General features: G+C 37.6%; 1 protein-coding gene across 1 annotated transcript in view; it reads right to left on the reverse strand.

The window, feature by feature from the left end:
- LOC104536895 (succinyl-CoA:3-ketoacid coenzyme A transferase 1, mitochondrial-like) overlaps positions 1 to 20,189 on the reverse strand; it is a gene marked incomplete at its 5' end in the record, with an annotated part of 32,730 nt that extends 12,541 nt beyond the window's left edge. Inside the window, 4 exons of the mRNA XM_010179635.1 lie at positions 1,169 to 1,258; positions 15,831 to 15,906; positions 16,675 to 16,747; positions 20,141 to 20,189. Coding sequence (XP_010177937.1) covers positions 1,169 to 1,258; positions 15,831 to 15,906; positions 16,675 to 16,747; positions 20,141 to 20,189 — 288 coding nt within the window. The remainder of the gene's footprint in view (positions 1 to 1,168; positions 1,259 to 15,830; positions 15,907 to 16,674; positions 16,748 to 20,140) is intronic.
- Between the last annotated feature and the right edge of the window lie 351 nt (positions 20,190 to 20,540).

Genomic DNA, 20,540 nt, shown 5'->3' on the forward strand with positions numbered 1-20,540 from the left:
CCCATTTTAAAATGAAAGAATGAAATTAAAAACCATGCAAATAGTTTAGTTTTGCAGTGCCTTCTCACAAAAGCAGAAGAAATAATTTATGAAAGCCTGTAACTGTCTCTCTAGAAGTGCACACCAGGCATCCTATGTACACAAGAGCCTTAGTTACGTTATATAAATTACAGTGAACCTATCTGTGTTTCCATCTTTTTCAGGTTTGAGTACTCCTACTGACAAAAAACAACATGCAAGCAACTTCTAAACAATGTACTGAAACAATATTTTGGTAACAGTACTTTTAAGAGGAAAAACTAGCAGGAATAATTACACTCTCTGTGGACTCTGAGCCTTAGCCAAACTCCACAGTAACTATTATTCATATCACGTTAATACCTGAAGTATGCGTCTGAGCAAATAGATAATTACATATCCAGTTTTTGTGAGGCTGTGATAGGGATGCGAGTTACATAGATGAAATTCCAAAAACTTTAGAATAACAGTAGCACAGAAATTAAACGAAAAATTCATTTTTCAGCATTCAGTATAGTTCCCTGAATAAAAGAGAGTTTTGTCCTTCAATCCATTTTTCACATTCACATAGTTTGGACAGTCTCATTTCTGAAGTTTCAAAGTACTCTGTGGGAGACTGCTTGTATCTGTAAAACTCCTCCCACAAAGAAGTTTCCAGATTAACCTCTATTGCATAATGATGTAAGGCAGACTGCATCTCATCATGTCAAAAGACCTATTCTATTAAGCTGTCAGCACCCATTTGACTGGCAACTTCAAAGGTAAATATCTTTCCATCGTAACAAGTATTTAACCACGGGGAACCTCATTTTTCAAATTATTCTGAGGCAAAGAGTAAAACCTCTGGGGTAGCATCTACTGTAGCTCTGGCAATTGTCACTCATTAAATTTACACGAAGTAACTAAAAAATGTGTGCAGCTTTTAAATATCAAGTTAATATTTCACTTTTTTCCATGGTGAATAATTCACTTACAAGGGGAAAGGAATCATACTAACCTAACTGCCTGTTGCATCTCCATAATAACTAACAGCAAAACTGTGAAATTCTCACAAGGTAGCAGAATGAATGTAAGGTGCTTTTTTATTATTCTTATTCTTTTTTTGGTACAGCACAAAATACTTATTTAGAAAGATGCGGCAAAGCCTTACCTTGGCTGAGTGCTCCATGGTGACAACCACTTTGGTCTGCTCACTGGATACCAGGTCCATGGCACCCCCCATTCCTTTCACCATCTTACCCTAAAATTAAATTTTTAAATGAAATTTAACATTTTTACTATTTAAACAAAAAAACAAACAAGCAAACAAACAAAAATCATATACTGGCTTCAATGACAGGACAAGATATTCACCTTTCCTGCACAGAAAGCCCGCCTATTTCATCACCACTGTATTCTAACACTGACAGAGCTTCACCAGAGCAAAACCAGCTGTCTCATTCCACACTATATGATGCAAATAGGGGAAGAATGACGAGCAGATTAAGGACCCACTGCCAAGGCTAGTGCCCTGGGGTGTAATTTAAATCTGAATAGTACCATTGGCTTAATGGAAGCCCTGACACTGAGGAGCTATGAATTTAGTTCCAATGGTTGTGACATTAGAAAAGCATTCTCCTGTTGATAGAAATGTCATAATTTCTTCAAAAGAAATCTTTGCTTATGAAATGTACCAATAAGAACATTTGAGCACTCTCTACACACACACACACACACACAGAATCACAGAACGTTAGGGATTGGAAGGGACCTCGAAAGATCATCTAGTCCAATCCCCCTGCTGGAGCAGGAACACCTAGATGAGGTTACACAGGAAGGCGTCCAAGTGGCCCACCAGTTCAGAAAGCCATGGCTTGTATGACTATTATGAGCACAAACCGACCTTTCTGTTTCACTCCAGATGTCTGCGGATGTCATTTCACAACATGGACAAATAAATGAATGTGGATCAGTATTCACTTCTGTGTGTCCCTCAAACCAAGCAATGCTTTCTGCCTCTGTGATTCACTCTTCTCTTAAAAAGTGTCAGAATTGTACTTGTCATCACAGCGGCTGTATTATGGCTTGATGTTCGGCTGCCTCTATCTTTAATTTCCGTAATGCTGCAGCATTGAACTCCTGCCTGCTTCAACCACCTTACACTGAATGCGTCTGATTTCGGAAGGTAAGAGGCACAGACTCGGCAAACTTCTGATGGGAAACGACCATAAGTACAAAGTTCTGCCAGCATGAGTAGAGTAGTCATTTTTGGACAACAAGCACTAGACTCCAAAAAAACCAAGAAATACGCCACTCCAGAGCTGCTGAGGAGGGCAGAAAGAGAAGTGGAACATCAAGGCACCTGCATCATAGGGGAGGTGAGTAGGAAACACAGGGCAAGGAATTTTACAGATTTAGTAATTTCTGTCTCAAGTGTTTTGCATTTGCTTTCTTTTGACTGGTTATTATTTGTAATTAAAATCAATTATGGACAATAATACAATGTATGCTGGTTTATATATAAAACCTAAAAGTATACAGTTAAATGACTGGACAACTTCCTAAAATACAGCTTTTCTCTCATACTTCCTTTTATTAGGTAAGAGACTCAGTACCTTACTGGTATCAGTACCTGTGGTCCATGATATAAAACATATGGAGGAGACTTGTCTCATTAAGCTGCCAGGCCAGCAATCTACTTGTTTCTTGATCATCATGGTCTCCTGATCATAATGAAGGGAATATATATAAACAACCCCTCCCAAAACAATCACATTTTCTTCCTGTTTGCATGGTGAAGCATAAATCACTTCTTCCTATATCTATAAATAATTCCTTTGGAATTTCTCATGTCAGATTAGTATTTAATATTAATCACATTAATTAGCATTACTACTAAATACTTCTTTGCAGATACAAAACTAAAAGCGATGAGAAGATATATCTCTGTCCTTAACCTCCTGGTTCTGCTCAGATCATTCTCTATCCTACCTGGAAACAGAGATATCACAGAGACTGCAGTGACCTCTCCTCTGCCTGCCAAGCGAGTCACTGACAGGATAACGCAGAGTAGCTGGAGACAGTGGATTATCTCTCCAGTAACTCGGAATATGTTTGCATTAAGGATTATGCTATCAATACACCTATCCTGACAGTGCCATTAGTTCACTTTCCAGGCCTTTTCGTTCTATTAACTAGTGGAGAGCTGCGGCAACTAGGAAACATCCTAAGAAATAAGTGCCAGTGAAGGATAATGTCCACTTATCCTGCTGGAGAAGCTGTCATATAGGACTGAGAGAAGAAAAGACTCATCCATTTGTGTAAGCAGAAGCAAGAAAACTCAAGTTAAGTTGAAGAGAACAACTTAGGGACCTTGCTACATCTGCTCCTCCTCTTTAGGCAAACAATCCTCTTTAGGGTGCCTGGTAAAGCAAATCAATTAAGCATTAACTCCAACTAGCCAAGTAATTACATGCTTTTATTTTGAGGAATATCCAAAGAATAGGAGCCTTGCATCCCTCTCAGTGCATCTACCAGATCCCCACAACTTGCACTTTCCCTCACACCACACTGGCACGGGGGACAGCTACATCCTAAATTTGAATTAAAATGCTCGAGATTAAAAGATGAGTCCCAAAAGATGTTTTGGTTCTTTTTGCCTGGGATAAGCATGCAGACCAAAACAGTTTTGATATTTATAAACACTGCACATTTACATGTAACAAGCAATTTCCATTCCTTTTAAATTTTAATTACATATTTAATTGCATCTGACATAAGTCAGGCTGTTTTATGTGAATACTTTGCATGTAATATGCAGTCTGTCGTAAAAATAAACACGTTCTTCTCCTGAAGACTGCTTGCAACAGCCACACCTGCTGTGAAATCTCTGAAAAAAACTACATTGGCTTTATAGTGCTGGATACTAGCTGGAGTGAGAACGATGCATTTTACTTCAAAAATATAGTGTTAATTTTTATTTATTTTTTATTGAACAGTGGAAAAGCTGTTCACTCTTGTTTACTTGATAAGGCATTTAAGTGTAATGTAATAACCTGTACAAAGCTCAACTGCTTTAGACAATTCATAAAGAAAAATAAAATAGAGGCATTTCAAATAAGCAACTGCTAAAGTACATTTGCAGGTTTCCTGCTCCTTTTTACCATGTTGGTAAGGCCCGGGGTTTGTACACCACTCCCCCATTTATTGTTAGTTCCAAATTATATTGGTGCTGCTAGCTTATGAAACCAAAAGGAAAGACTTAGTTCAGCGGTAAAGCACTGGTAATTTGAAGCACTGTTATAAAGCCCACTTATTCAGCAAGAGCTTGAAGTGAGAAGAAAAGTTTTTTGAATTACCTATGTGCTTCCTGAATTACCCAATGCTGGCAATACTAACACAGAGGGTCAGGCAGAGGAGAGAAACAAGCTGACAGTTTCCCTGTAGCTCTTTTGTTCAAACAGGTACCATAAAAGATCCACATTGCAGGGACGAATTCTGCTTTTCCCACTGTGCTTCATCAGCAGTTTTGCTAAGTTTCAATCCGAATAATCATGGGACACAAGGGGTGGAAAGTTACTGACCTGATGGATTTTGTTTTTTAAAATTAAGATATTCTGCTTCTTCACAGCCATAAAACCACCTAAAATAAGTGGAATTTCTTATAATGTTTGCTTATTACAAAATAAATAATTTTGTAACTTTGGTGCTCGTCACACTTCTTTTGATGCAGCCCAGGATGCAGTTGGCCTTCTGGGCTGCAAGCACACATTCCTGGCTCATGTTGAGTTTTTCATCAACTGACACCCCCAAGTTCTTCTCCTCAGGACTGCTCTCAAGCCATTCTCCGCCCAGCCTGTATTTGTGCTTGGGATTGCCCTCAGCCCAGCCTGTATCTGTGCTTGGGATTGCCCCTACCCAGGTGCAGGACCTTGCATGTGGCCTTCTTGAACCCCATGAGATTTCACATGGGCCCACTTATCAAGCTTGTCCAGGTCCCTCTAAATGTCATCCTGTCCCTCTGGCATGTCAACTGCACCACTCAGCTTGGTGTCATCTGCAGATCTGCTGAGGGTGCACTCAATTCCACTGTCTATGTCACTGATGAAGATATTAAAAAGTACTGGTCCCAGTACAGACCCTGAGGGACACCACTCGTCACTGATCTACATCTGGACATCAAGCCGTTGACCATTACTCTCTGTATGAGATCATCCAGACAATTCCTTATGCACTGAACAGTCCATCCATCAAATCCGTACCTCTTCAATCTTTAAGAAAATATGAGAGAAAGGTACATACTTTCTCATCTGTTGTCTTCATAACTGAACATCATTTGAGTGGTCAAAATTACAACATTAAAGAGTCTGAGAAAGTTATTTAACCTAATAGTAATTCCTAAACAGAAACATTCCAGTTGGTTCGGTCACTCACAGCATCCAAGACAACTGGTAGCATTTCAGCAGAAGCCTGTGAGTACTCCAGGGTGAGCAACATAGTCACAGTATTTTCAAGAGAATGTGAAGCCTTTCTTCAATGCTATTGCATAGCTAGAAAGATGCTTGCATCTTGCAAGCAGGAGATGAGCTATAAGAAAATCCAAACAGACTAAGAAGAGGTGGCTGAGAGAAAAGGGCAAAACTTGGGGGCCTTCAAACACTGCTAAAGTCTTGAATCCATGCTGGTGTCTTATACCTTTCCTCTGTATTCCCAGGGGGAGAGGGCTTTCTTCCATAAATTAATTGCTTTGCTAATCCCATCATCATAGAATAAAATGCATATGAACTGATCTGGTTATATTAAAAGAACATAAGCTTTTGAGACAAACATGTATCACATCAATGGTACAGCAAAGCAGATGCTAATGAAATGTTTAAGAAACAGTGAAAAATTATCACTGGTAAAAGCAGAGTTTTAAGGATTTAAAGGATATTCCATTTGAAAAGGAACTGAGTTACTTCCCCATAAAGAGTCCTTGGCCATGTTGCCAACTTCCCTAATACTGTACTAAATAAACAGCATTTAGTCTGAAATTTCTCTTTCCTTTCATTAAATAAAGAGAAAGAATACATATGCCTTACATAATGCTCCAAGTTAGTAAAACTACTATTTAAAAAAACCCTTACAGATGATAATGAATGCTTTTAGTTTAAACCACAGTTCTCATGCAGGTTTCCCATTCCATCTGAACTTCCAGGTGCTCCCCTGGAAGACTTTGAACAAGCTACCTAAGATGAGAGAGTAAAGATTTTAACAATGTCAGTGTGGTCCCTGACAGCCACAGCTACAGACTAGGTGGCAGGTACAGAATCCATCGCCAGTCTCAGCTTCCTTATGAAAGGAAATAATTTTATCATGCCAGGGACAGCTACTAAAATTCAGAGCAACTGAAACAGTATGAACTCCACAGAGACAGTACGAACTCCACAGAGAACAGCAGAAATGAAGTTAATGCAGTGGATACAAGATACCTCCATCCATCAGTGCTCATGCTGCAGACAAAGGTATGAACATAGCACCCCTTCAAGGTTTTCTGCTCTGCCCTCCTCTGCAGAAGTCTGTATGCACTGCTAACATGCATCAGGCACACAGGCCTTCCTCTCCACACAGGTACTGTCTGTCTTCACAGATGTCCCAGCTTCAAAGCATACACACAGCACAATTAGGAAGGCCATCAAAGTCTTACTTAACAAAAATATCTCATCAGTTGCAGAGTTAGATGAGGTGAGGTTGGGTTTGGTTTTTTTTTTTTTTGTATAGAGGGGGGTGTATATTAGCACAGACCTTAGCTTTTTACAAAAAAGATAACAATGAGAAGGTAATATTAAAAAGATACATACACATAAATCTACTCTAAATGTAGATGACAATCCTTTGCACACTGCTAACAGTCCTGGTCCAGTATTTAAAGGAAAGGTACATTTATAGTTGATTTTAAAATGAAAGCCACAGCTCTTCCAGATTTCACTTTCCATTTCTTCAGTGAAAAAGACTGGATGAAGACTGTATCAAAAAAGAGGAATAAATCTGAAGAGTAAATGTTCTGAAATATACTTCTTTGTCCTATTTTCCACTCTTTTTATGTTATATGGCACAATTACAGTATTATTGTAATTATACTGTCACCTATGACAGCTAGATTAGATTTTGCTTTGAGAGTATGACTGAATAAACATCACCAAGAAACACTGGGAAGTCACTAATAAGATTGTTGAGTAAGCAGAGCTGGTAATGCAACAACACAGCAAAGGGTTAACACTAGCTGAATACAACAAAGCTAAGCACTCTCTACATGCATAACAGGATGAAGATATTTATTAAAGGATGTCCAAAAAAAAAGATTTAGTTGTATGGCTTAGCCATAAAGAAAATTACCTCACTTTCAAGAATGCTAACCAGATACCTCCTAACACACATAATAAAAAGCAAAATTTAAAAGTACCTATAATTTTTGAAATTATGAAATGTAAGTTCTTGAGTGATTAGAACTTCTTGGCAAAATTTATTAATAACTCTTCCCTAAATGTAGCATACACAAATATGTGCACTAACTATATTTATATTTTTACTTTCCATAACCAGAAAATTAAGGCAGCATAAAATATGTGCAAAGAAAGTTGGTCAAATTTCATTCCTTTATTCTATCATAAAACTAACTAAAAAAAAACACTGGCAACAGATTCAAATGGCTGAGTGAAATTCAAATTAATGCACTGAGAAACTGCATCTCAGGAGCAACTCAGAACAGTCTGTGGCATGCGTCATTGTAAAGGATTTGCTTTACAGCAATGAATGTTATTTCAGTGTAATGGGACAGTTAAGGTTTCCATTTACCTTTGCATACTATTTCCAAAACACACAGCATAGCATACAATAATTAAACATTACTGCCACCATAATAGTAGTCTCACTTGAAAGTGATGGTTCCATATCCTAGTCACAATTGTAACCACTAACCCACAGATCAGAAGTCTTTTGACATATTCTTCTTTTTTTGAGACAGGCAGAATATATTAGCTGCTCTCATTATACAGATGCCTAATGCATAGCTGCCACTTCCCACATGGAAAATTTAAGAGAGTATTAATAAAATACCAGCAGTGAGCTCCTACATTCCTTCCATGCAGTCTGAAGAGAAATAAACACAAACAAAGTTGATAGAAAAAACCATCAAAAAAGTGGAAAAAAGTAGAGCTAACAGAATGCACTCATTTTCTCCTTTGAGGCTCCAAGACTATTTCAGTGGTGGCAATTATGTGTTGCAAGGGCTCTGCAGGGCTTCCACACGTGTTTCTTAGGAGAGAAGTAGTGAGCTGATATACTACTGCAGGCTTCATTCCAAGACATGTGTCTGCAAAAAGTTAGTATTTCTTCATATTAAAATAATATCCCATTGAAATGTAGATTTCCAAAGAGACTCTAGGAACAGCAGGTCCTGTCCTTTCCCTTTGTTCAACTACTTCTGCATAAGCCCTACTCAGTCATGTCCCAGACATCAGACTAATTCACATTACTACTAAGAGAAACCCAGTCACTGAGCATACTTAACCCACATGTTTTCTATCCCTACAGAATTTGGCTAATTTGGAGTACCTAATTCATTTTGCAGTTAATAGTTACAGTATGTTTCTCAAAATTACTTGCGATGCTGTACAACTTGAAACAACACACCGACACTCTGATGCACTCAGTGCAACAGAAATACTAGAAGAGGAGAATTACTAGACAACGGGTTCGGATTCAAAATGAAAATATGCCTTATGCAAAGACACTCCTACTCAAGCAAAGTGGCAAACAGCCTGCAGCAGGGCTCCTTGGAGAAGACCTACAGTGCTCTCACACATTTAGAGATACATGTCCTTTCTTCCATCATTAAAAATTATAATTTCAGGTCAGCAGAGCTCTTGCTATGGAGGCCTCTGCTCTCAGGTTTGACACGACAATAATTAAAACCAAAACCAAAAAAACCTCATGCAGTAAAATACTCAGCTGGCACCTGCCTGTTTAATTTCATTTTTAAAATGTCTCTAACAATGAACATCCAGTTCACTTCATGGTCAAAGTGTCCAAAACTGTGCAAAAGATGTACTTTGTAGCTCTGTAAAAAAACTATCAATGATGTATAAAAATATATTCCTAACACCTTAGGTTATACTGACCTCTACAGACGGTAAATTAAAATATTTATTACTAAATCTGAATTGGGTTTCCTCATGTCTTCTTTTCAGATAATCTTCTTTGATAAAGCTTAGAAATTTTATATAATTTTTCTTTCAATTTATATCATTGTTAGCACTTTAATCCTTTAGGTTTGGCTACTCCAAGTCAGAGCATTAAAAATTAATGCTGCTGCTTCTAAAATTGAAGGATTATTTATTTTTTCCAAGAATTATCCAGATTTATGTACCCTGCACAAATTACATCACCTTTTCGCTCAGCCCCCTAACTGTATTACCATAGCTATCAAAACATGAATTTTATATTCCAGCAGAAAAAATATACAAAGCTAGAGTTAATTGTCTTGCTCAAAATTGTATTTAGTTTATATTGTTTGTAGAGAATAGCGATGTTAAATAATATCAGTACCTGAGGCTGCTGCTTGTCAACTGAACTCGTGGCCACTAGCCTTTGAGCCTGGTGGTTTATGCAATTGCCAGCTTCCTTGGAAATTTCGGATGTATCCCATCTGCCCATGTGTTCCATTTACTTAATCAGACCTCGGTCCTCTTCTAAGGGGAGTACTACTCACCCTCCCCCAAATTCTACCACTAGCCAGAGAGACCACACCACTAAAGGTAAAGGCAAAGGCAAAGATGTTGAGTACCTCAGCCTTCATCCAGAATTATGTTACCCTCTCATTGACGATATGCTTCATAGTTATACGTTTTACTTGTAATAACATTCTGTCACAGACATTGCATCCATTTTGCTCTTTCAGTTTCATCAACTTCTAGCTGCAGGGCTCCTCCACCACTGGTCCAATGTTTTTTCTGTAGGTACATCATGTCAGCAGTATCAGTAATTATATTATTAGCATTGTTCAATGACTAAGGGTTGTTCAGAAATGCATATTACAAAGACAGAGGCCCTGATTGTAGAGAGAGAGAAAAAGTTAGTCACAAAGTCCAAGTCACGTACACCAGGTAGCTGCATGCCTGGTAGCACGAAACTCAGCACTGGGCGAGATGGCAACCATCACTAGATCCATATCTGGTGTTATCTGGATGCCTGGAGGAGTGTGAAAAGAGGCAGAGGCCTTGTGGTCCCAGTCCCCCATTTCTTTCTGCCCCAAACAAAGGAGCCATTACCTCTACCCATGCAGGTGTGAATTAAAGGACTTTGTGACATTAACATAAGTGACAAGATTGTCTATAGTCATCCCCACCCGCAGGCATGCCCCGGTGATGTAATGCAGATATTTGAGTAATAACTAAAGACAAACACCCCAGGTGGTCTAATCCACTCAGGCATCCTCCTGCCTGCTGTCACGTACACCAGGGGATAAAACCCCTAGGATTCATGCTAGAAAGGGGGAGTTACTTCTCCAGCCATGGAGTGATGAGAACTTTCCCCCTTGGTTGGAATGCTGGCCAAGGTAAATTACGTGGGAGCTCTTATCTGGTGGGACAGGATGAACTCAAAACTACACCGATGAACTGGATGGATTAATGAATTCACATCCTCTCCATCCCCACCACTCGGGTCACCTTGTGGGTAAGATTATTTACCTCTAACGCTGAGTGATATATTTTCTCCTCAGGTTCATATACCCTGAGTGTATTTTATATTTTTCCTCAGGTGCAGTTCTAGGTTTCCCTGAGTGTATTGGTTTTGCTCCACTGTATTTCTGTTCAAAAGGGCTTATCTATTTGCCAGGCGGCCAGGCTCACTGTGAGCAAGTTGTTGGTGGTGGTGTTTGTGTGTTCCATGTTGCTTTGTTGTTGCTATTATATTAGTTATAAAACCTTTAGTGTACCTGTAGCTTTTCAATTTATCACCAGCAATCCAAAAGAACCTGTAAATATTGCTGTAAATAAACGATTACTATTTGTTTCCCGATTTGCGTGTGTCACATATTTGGTGCCGGCCTCACAAGACTGGATTTATTTTCCCCGTTTTGGCAACACTGGTGTCACAAGGGAACATTTCAGAAGTTCTGGTGCTTTGTGTTGATCAATGCCAAGCCTCTGATACCATTAGGAAGGCTGCAGAAAACAAAGCAGTAATTTGTAGTAAGGTGTAGCCACCAGAAAAGCAGCAGAAACTGTTTCATAAAAAGCTTCCATTCTAAGGGTCTCAAAAAGTCACCAGCAGAAAGGAATCACAGATAAAGCAAGTACAGGCAGGGAGATGTACAGTCAATCCCACAACTTCTACAATGCCAGGTGAGACAATTTGAACCGTCACAGGAGCCAGGAGCACTGCGACAGTGCGTGTCTGTGCTGCTGCTCTGTGGATGCAGGGACGCTGCCCTGCTGGCAGCAATTTTTGACAGTAGCTTAAGAGACATAGATAGGTCAGATACCATGTCTTTCACTCACAAAGTGAATGTGGCTTCATCCAGCAGCTCCCAGCAGTCATGGGCTCCCATCTACTCTGCTGTGTCTGCCCTACTCCATTGCCATGTACTCAGTGTTTCTCTTCCACCTCTGCTGACCACCTTCTCCCAGCTGCACAGTGTTTCCAGGGGCTCCTCAGAAATTTACCATCTCCTTCTCCTTTCCCTCCCCACAAACCCTCTTGTCAGTTGGAGAAATATCAAAGGGAGGAAGACAAAAAGCCATTAGGTAGTAGTGCTTAATGGAATAAAATTATCCATAAACACCAGTGTTTAGAAAGTAACTTCCACCTAAACAAACAGCATTGTTTACTGTATGCTCTTAAAATATTCACACCCCCTTCTTCCTGTACTCACAAGATTTTCCTCTCCATTAGAAATTAGCAGATAAGAGTGAAGAAAGGGCTGTAATTATTGCAATAAGCCTTCCCCAGTTCAGTTCCTGATAATAAATGCAAGTAAATGCACCTGTGCATGCACTAGGGCTCGAGTGTTATTATGCTCTTATGGGACAGAAAGGAGAGCTTCATGATGGTACTTACTTAAAACACAAAATCTAGAGTTATTACTTGCCTCTGAAATAATGGCAAATACAATCAATCCAAGAACGCAAAATCCACAGCAAATAAGAAATATTTAAACCAAAGCTATATGCAAATCTAAGTGAAAAATGTTACAATGAAATACAGCTTAAAGTTTCCTTACACAATGAGCTTTCAGCGAAGTCCATCTTTCTTATCACCCTACACTAATCTTGTGACTATAAAAAGATGCGTTTCGCTCATAATTCAACATAACTGAGGATAACATATCATCTTATTTACAGGAAAAACAGAAAGATCTGAATGTCGATGTGCTGGTTAACCCATTTTAAAAATCTGTACTGTAGAATAGTAATAACACATCAGTAAAGAAAATTAAGAATCATCTGACCAACAGATCTCAAAACAAAGTAAACAAAGGAAAATGAGTGCTGATTGAAAAGGCTCCTGGCTGGATTTATGAAGCGTCATTAGGCATATTTACTCACAAGTAAATACAAACTCACTGCAAAAGAAATAGCCAAAGGTTAGTAAGAATGGCAAACAAGGACAGCAAAAAGTCACAGGGATTCATGTAGTGTATGCCAGTAAAAAGGTACACCTCAAAGGTAACAAAAAGACAAATAAAAGCTTCCCAAAGTTTAATTTTATACTTTCCTGTTTTGAAAATGTACTTGTTATTCATAAATTTGGGGTTTAACAGAATGGAGAGGCATCTTCATATGCAAAATAAACAATTCCAGATACGGAAAATAATGCCTTTGATAAAACTAAAATAAGCATCTTCTAAAGAACATAAAGCACTGAAGGATGGAATGTGTAAGTCTGTGCAGTTTTGAGAAAAACTTAGAATACAATCTAAGGTTCAAATATGTTTGTAAATCAATCTGTTTTATCAATGCAAAATGCTGGCTTCATCTTTCGATAGTTCAGACCTTGAAAGGCAAGTCACAAAACTGTCAGTGAAAGAATTTCAACATAGTGAACAGAAAAATGAGTTTAACTTCTATATGGAAAAAGTATTCTGAAAGAAAGTAAAAGTGCACAAAGCTACTGGAAAAGTGAGTATTACTTGGTCACTGAAAGCACTGTGCAGTATTTTAAGTATTTTAAGACTGTTACATGTTTTGGTTCAACACAGACGTTACTAGCAAATTGAAAATAACACAAAAATAATTCTGGTCATCTCAAATTGTGACATATCTTTGGAAATTAATGTTAACAGGACTCAAGCTCTGGACAAACAACTAAATATACTGGGAAAATATCTGTGGAAAATAATTAGATTTTGAAGTTTATCTAAAGACAGCAAAAGTTGAATTTCCATGTTTTTATCTTAAGATAACTATATACACTCTGAGCAGTTTTTTTTTATTCAACTGTTAAACTACACCAAAACATACTTTTTTGTATGAAATACAAAGACATGTGGTTCATCAAGTTTAGAAAAAGCTTGTTAAGCATGACTAATTTTGTCAGACATAGAAAAGACCAAACTATGAAAACCAACAAAAGTTAGCATAAGAAAATGGCAATACATGTTGATTTTCACTGAAAGTTTTAATTCAAAAAGAAAAAGCCATGCAACTCTACTTACAAGTACTATAATGATTAACAACCCTGAACATTGCTTGCTAAAAAGCTTTGGAACATAGCAAAAAGGTCCTATGAAAAGACAATGGAAGTGGAGGTCAAAATAAAACTGAAACTGGAAATAAGCACAACGGGCTTTAAAAATAAAAACCAAACCAAACCAAACCAACAAACCAACCAACCAACCAACCTCAAACAAAAACCAACCAAGCAAGCAAACAAAAAACTACCTCCCCCGCCCCAAGTAAAATGAAACCAAGCAAGAAAATAAATGACAAATTCCTCCAGCTCATGACATTGCTTTTCAAGAACAAACACTGCAGTGAATGGCTTTTAGATTCACCATCGATGCAACTGCACGAGATTTTATATCCTGAGATATCAGTGTGGGCAGCTAACATTACTGAGGGTTTTTGGCATTAAAATCCATCCACTGATAAGTCAGGAGTGTCTTTTTTCGAACATTTCAGCTTTGTGAGCTATCGCTAGAGGTGCACTTTTGCTGGGTAACTAGGAATACTTTAGCATTGGGATCTGTATTAATTACTGGTTCATTTGGGTGTTATAAAGAATGCTTCTCTTGCCACTTCAATTTACAAAAGCAACAAAAAAACAAACAAAGCAACTCTTCCTATCTAAAATTCAGCCCACCTCCTTCTGCTTTCTAATAGGCCTTTCAGAAACAGCTTGAGTACACAGAAGGCTTTACCAGGCGCAGGAACATTTAACACTGCTTTAGCAGGACCAAAGGATTGTCGTAGAACAAAATAGCAGAAGTTAAGTGATCCTGAATATAAAGGATAGTCTAGGGATACATTTATACAGTAACTTTAATTTTGCAAAGTTATAAATAGAATGTCAGATATAAATAAAAATATGCATAGATTAAAATAATCTTGAACTGTGCCTGTAAGAAAATCTCTAAATACAATTAACAAAAGAAAGTTTATACTGTAACAACTCACCATTAAATATTTTTTCTAGTCTACCTTCAAAATTTTGACAGAGAATGTAATAATTCAGAATAATTTTTAAAAGCTACTATGTAAGCAAGTAATTTCTACTTGCATAAAACATTACAACCACCAGAGGTTAACGTGAAGGAAGGACTTTCATAAAACCAGAGCTACTTCATCCAGTAAAGAGTAGTTCCCAGACTGACATGAAGGGAAAAAATTAACCACTCATCTTCTCAGTGACATATACCTGCAGTATTGGACTGACAATGTAGAAAATTTACTTTTATTTATGTAAATCACCTGAAATAAATTCAGTTTACTAAATGTAGTTTAAATTTTAAAGTTAGCTATTATACTAGAGTTTGGGTGACTTATCATACCTATGAGATAAAGAGCCATGGATAAATCAGGTGAACTCCAATTTTAATTAAAATTTAAAATTTAAACCAGGTTAAAAAGAAAAATTGCTTCTGATACAAGCTGTATCAAAAAGTACCATATTGAAAGCCACTGAAAATATCAAACTTATAAGCCACGTGAGAGATATGTATGTTGTTTAATGTTAAAACCTAAAAACTGTGTTCCAACTTTGGCTTAATGTCATCAGCTGCTTAAATAATACTGGGATTACCTTATATTTCTATGGCTGAAACCTGTAGGACTATTTGGGTAAATACAATAGTATTGCTTCCTTCTAGATGTATTCAAAATGGCAATGCTGTGATCCTCTGAGAGGAACACAAGAAAATAATGCAGACTCTTTTTAGTATTTTATTATAAGCTATCTGCTATTTCATGCCACCTTCAAGGTCTTTCTCCAGGTACAACTATACAACAGTAGTCACTCTCAAGAGAAAGCATCAGTTGTCACCAAAAAAATGTGACATTTGAAAGGCATTAGACCCAAGAGGAAGGAAAAAGACTTACATAAATAATGTTTAGCTCCTCACAATGCTTGGTACAAGCATAATTTTAGAGGGCTGACTCTTGATAACTGATTGTTTGGTGCCAGCAGTATACAAGAAAACCTGTTAAACTTAAAGCTGCACATATCCTCTATTTTAATGCTTTGAGCTTCACAACCCCCATTCTGCTTCAGCTCTTTTCTACTTTGCCTGATCCTCTTTGTAATACATTAATAATAAATATAGTGAACTGACAGTAGTACAAACATCTACTTACAGGAATCATCCAGTTGGCCAGGTCACCGTACTTAGACACCTGCATAGCTCCAAGCATTGTCAAATCAACATGGCCTCTGGCAACAGAAAGTGTGCAATTAGCGTTTCACATTCAACTAACAGCCCACAAATCTTAACAAGCTTTTGTTCACACTCTCATTACATCAATATAAAAATGGTGGCATACCACAGAGGTAGCAACCATTTTGTCACACATGTAGCTGTTTTTTCCCCCCCTCTAGATGTATCAATTGATGCTAATTTTTCTGTCTGCCTACTGAGCCACAAAATTATTACTTTTGTCTGGTTTTGGTTAATTGCACACACAGTCAATCAGCTCTGAACTCATACTCTGAAGTGCACTCTTTCACATATTTACATGCACTCATTATCTTTTCAGAGCCATTAGGATTTAGTGTTTGTTTGCATCCAACCTCCTTTCCAGAAAAACAAACAAAAAACAGGTGCAGATGGTGAATTTCCATTAAGGAGGTGGAATGAGGATCACAGTAGCAAGCTGAGCAAAGAGAATAGGTAGAGTGCAAGTACAGATTAGATACTTGGAAATGACCAAAAAGTAGTAGTTAAAACATAGTTATAAATGTGTTTATATATAGCCAGGTGGTGGTAGCCATGAACATCACTATGGTATCTATTAGTTACAGTGTTTTTCTGTTTCAAATAGCTAGCTCTAATCCTTCGTAAACCATCACTGATTAAGTCCACAATCATTTTACAGGTTCTTAAATGCTAACCACATTTCAAAGAATTACTAATAAGTTCAGTTACTGACTCAGTTTATTCTTTTCATGTTTCAAAAGATTAGAGTTTGTGTTGTTACGTACCCTCTTATCATTGCAAATGATTCATCGCTAGAGAAATATGAAGAACCTGGAAGAACAGTGACTGTCTCCTTACCTGTAAAAGAAATAAGCTATAGTATGTATGTATTTTACCTCTTTGACAGATGAAATCAGAGCTGTTAACCTGAAAATACGGGCATTTTTTATAAAATTCCTTTGGATTCTGTACATCTGTGGACCTGCTTATACTTACTATGTCACACGTAAAACTAATCAATCATAATGAATTGTGACGCAGTTTGTGTCAGTTTTTAATTGTAGGATTGCCTGCTCTCTGACCACCAGCAGTTCCAGGCAAGACATCACAGACACCAGAAGCTATGAAATATCTGTGGACTTCAGCTTTCTGCTCTGTCTACATATAAAGTGAAAGGCAACTCTCTTTTGAAAGAGCCAGCATCTTCAGGAGACAGGGAGGTTGCAAGGAAGAGCAAGCAGATCAAACTGAACAGTCTAGAGTGACAATGATGTAGAATACAGAAAAATAAAGGACAGAGCTAATGTACTCTTGCTTTGTTAAAGTCCGCAAGAAAATGTGCTTCCATGGGCTGTACTGTTCCCTGCACAGTGCCTGGGTCAAGCAATGGAGCACACAAGGAAGTGTCTCATTTTGACTCTGTTGAGAGCCTTCTCTTTCTTCCCTTTGAATCAGCCTAAGCAGCAATCATGTGTACCGAGTGCCTCTGCAAAGGCATAAGAAACATGGTTGAAGGTGAAATTATAAACCAACCAGGGGAAACTTGAGATAAAAAAACCAAAACCAAAACCAAAATACTTTAGCACCAGATGACATTGTGAAGAAAAAGTTAGTGTAACAACAAAGGGGAAGAAGAATGAGACATCATTAAACAGTTTCCAGAAAACAGGGAAAAAGAACTAAGATAAACTACGAGGATGAGAAAAGGGAAGAAATGAAAGTTAAAATAGAGATCTAAGTTACCTGCTGTGGTTTATTGAATTCACTTGATGTGTATTATACGCCAAGACATTGCATCGAAATCAAATTTTGACACACAAAATAGTACAGAATTAAGATCATACAGAACACTCCTGTAGTCTGATCTCAAGAATTCACCATGCAAACATCCAGACCTGCTGAGTCTGCCTAAATTGTCTAAACAGGCCCCCACTCAAGGGAGTGGGAGAGAAGACACTGCCTGCAAGCAGCAACATGGAGCGGGAACCCTGGGATAAAGCAACAAACTAATGCAGCACTGAGAAGAAAGAGACACAGGCTGAGGACCACAGAACAATGTAGTAAGAGCATTGTATCACCCACTGGAAAATGCTCTCAGGAAGTCAGTACTTTTAAGTATTTCCGCTGTAAGACAGAAGTCTACCTTTCAGTGACACTGAAGGTAAACTTCATGTGAGACATTCAGAAAATGGGACCAAAACTCCCTCATATTTTCAGAGAAATACACTTACATTTGCAGATAAAAACTTGCCAAAAGCCCAAACACAAGTGTGTTTCAAAAATGTGGACTTTGGAGGCTGATACCACACCATTCCACTCTATGAGTGAGAACAGAATTAAATCTTATTCCTTTGCCATTTAGCTTCTATTTTCTTCATGTCTTTTTAAATTTGTCTGGAAAGCACCTAGAGTGGTTTTAATCCAACTAAGCGTGAGAGAGATTTAGCAGCTTCTATGTGTTTCAACAATGACAATAATAATAATTTTGGTGGCAGAGTCGAGGTTCACCTATCCTGTGTCCTGTTTACTGTTGCTTCAGAGGAAGATGTAGAGGTGTTTAACACTGAAGTACCAATACTAGAATAATGTGATGTCCATGTTGCCTTCTAACATCTTACGGTAGCTTCATCCCTGCAAGATTATCTCTTCAAAAATATTAATCAATCATAAACAACAGTGCAAGATCATCTTGACATCTGTATAAAAGCACAACAGTTTTTCAGAGTGTTTATCAAGTTATTGGATTTTTTTTTCTATTGTCACTCTGTTAACATGTTCATTTCTAAAGCATCCATATTGGAAAGCAATCATTATATGAGTGCATATAATTTCACCTTTTATAGTAAATGTTTTTAAGTCTAAATAATTTTTCCTTCCAATGACACCTTCAATAATTTATCTAAAAAAACCCCAACAACTCAATTTCAGTTCAAGCATTAACACAGCTCTCATGTGCCTCTGACATTTTCCTTCATACAGTGTATCATCACAACAGTTTCCTAGCTACTGGTGAAGTGCTGGACTCAATTCCTCAGTAATGCCGCATTTCAAATCAGAGGATGGCCTTAAATAACACCTTATTCAAAACACAATATTGAAACAGCAGCAAAAACATAGCAGTATGATTATGGTATAAATTAGTCAAGCCAGGCAGCAAATGTTTCAAGTCAGTGAACAATTGCTGGACTGCACCTGATATCAAATTAAAAGCTTGTTTGATGTCAGCGATTTATCTCCTTTGACTTTTCAAATTTTAACTGCACTTGCTAACAGCAGCTGAGAATGGTACTGTCTAGATGGATAAATGGCCATATATATATATATATGTGTGTGTGTGTGCGTGTATGTCTGTATATGTACATATAAATAAAAAATATAAAATGCATTAGTTTTCCATATGAAAAAAAACCCAACTCTAAGATGCCAGCAATGGATCTACAAGCTATGCCATTAATATCAATAAAAATTCATAAGGTGCTAAGGCCTACTTCTGTTTGTCATAATGCAATATATACATGTAATTTTACATGAAAACAGAGAATGGATACATGTACAACTTGCCATGAGGAAAACAGAAATCAGACAGACCCACTAAACCATAAAAAGTTTAATTTTTTACATTGCATGGCTGCTTCTGAGCTGAAATGCCCCAAAACAGCTGAGCAAAAACAGCATGCGGGGACCGGCACTCCCCCACCAAAGTGGCAAAAGCAGCCACCAGCAGCAAAGCCCTCTAGTGTGTCAGATCCCATTTGGGGAGCTCTTTCCCCCTGCCCTGGCTACTGCTCCCTCTCCAAATGCAAATGAGTTGCATTCCTGACAACTCACTAACCAGGAATAAACCAAGCTGTTGTACACATGACACACTAGAACATATCCCAAACATCAATAATTAAAAACCATTTTCTAGAAGACAAAAGGTAAAAAGTAGCAGGAAAACAAATCCATATTCATATATAGGCTTCACAAGAAAATCTCACTTCTGGAAAGGAAGATTTTACTCTTTACTTGCTGGCCTGGTATAGTTTTCTTCAGTAACTACTAAAATGCATCAAAGTGTAAGCCGTCTAACTAGAATATTAATCATCTCCATTGATCAAAACCAACCTTCCCCTGAAAGAAGACAAATACATTAATATTTATAAATGAATAAAACAGGAGTCTGGGTTCACATACTGAACCAAAAGAAAATTTTCAGATTAACAATGAATAATCACTTTCCATAAATTAATATTATTTAAAGGATTTTACCTGCATTAATCAGGTCTGGATCTACTTCATTTTCAAGTGGATAAGGACCCTGACAACAACATAGACATATGTTAGCTTTATATTAAAATACCTTTGAGACACAATTCATAACTGCTTTAGTATTTCTAATGCTTATTACCATAAACAGATCACCACAGACATGATTTTTTTAATCTTTAGCTGAACAATATCCCGGATTATACAAGCCACAATTTACATCAACTAACAAATCAGGACTGATGGAGATATTGTTAGGATTACTGTTAGAATTACTTAATAACCAGAAAGAGGGGGGTTTGTTTGATGAGAGTGACAGACACTTTTCAGAAAATTGTATGCAACTTCATAAAGCTACACAATAGTGAAAATAAGCAAAGTCTAGCTGGAGGCCAGTCACAAG

Source organism: Mesitornis unicolor, unplaced genomic scaffold (assembly GCF_000695765.1).
Source record: "Mesitornis unicolor isolate BGI_N332 unplaced genomic scaffold, ASM69576v1 scaffold27302, whole genome shotgun sequence".
In the NCBI taxonomy this organism is placed as follows: domain Eukaryota; kingdom Metazoa; phylum Chordata; class Aves; order Mesitornithiformes; family Mesitornithidae; genus Mesitornis; species Mesitornis unicolor.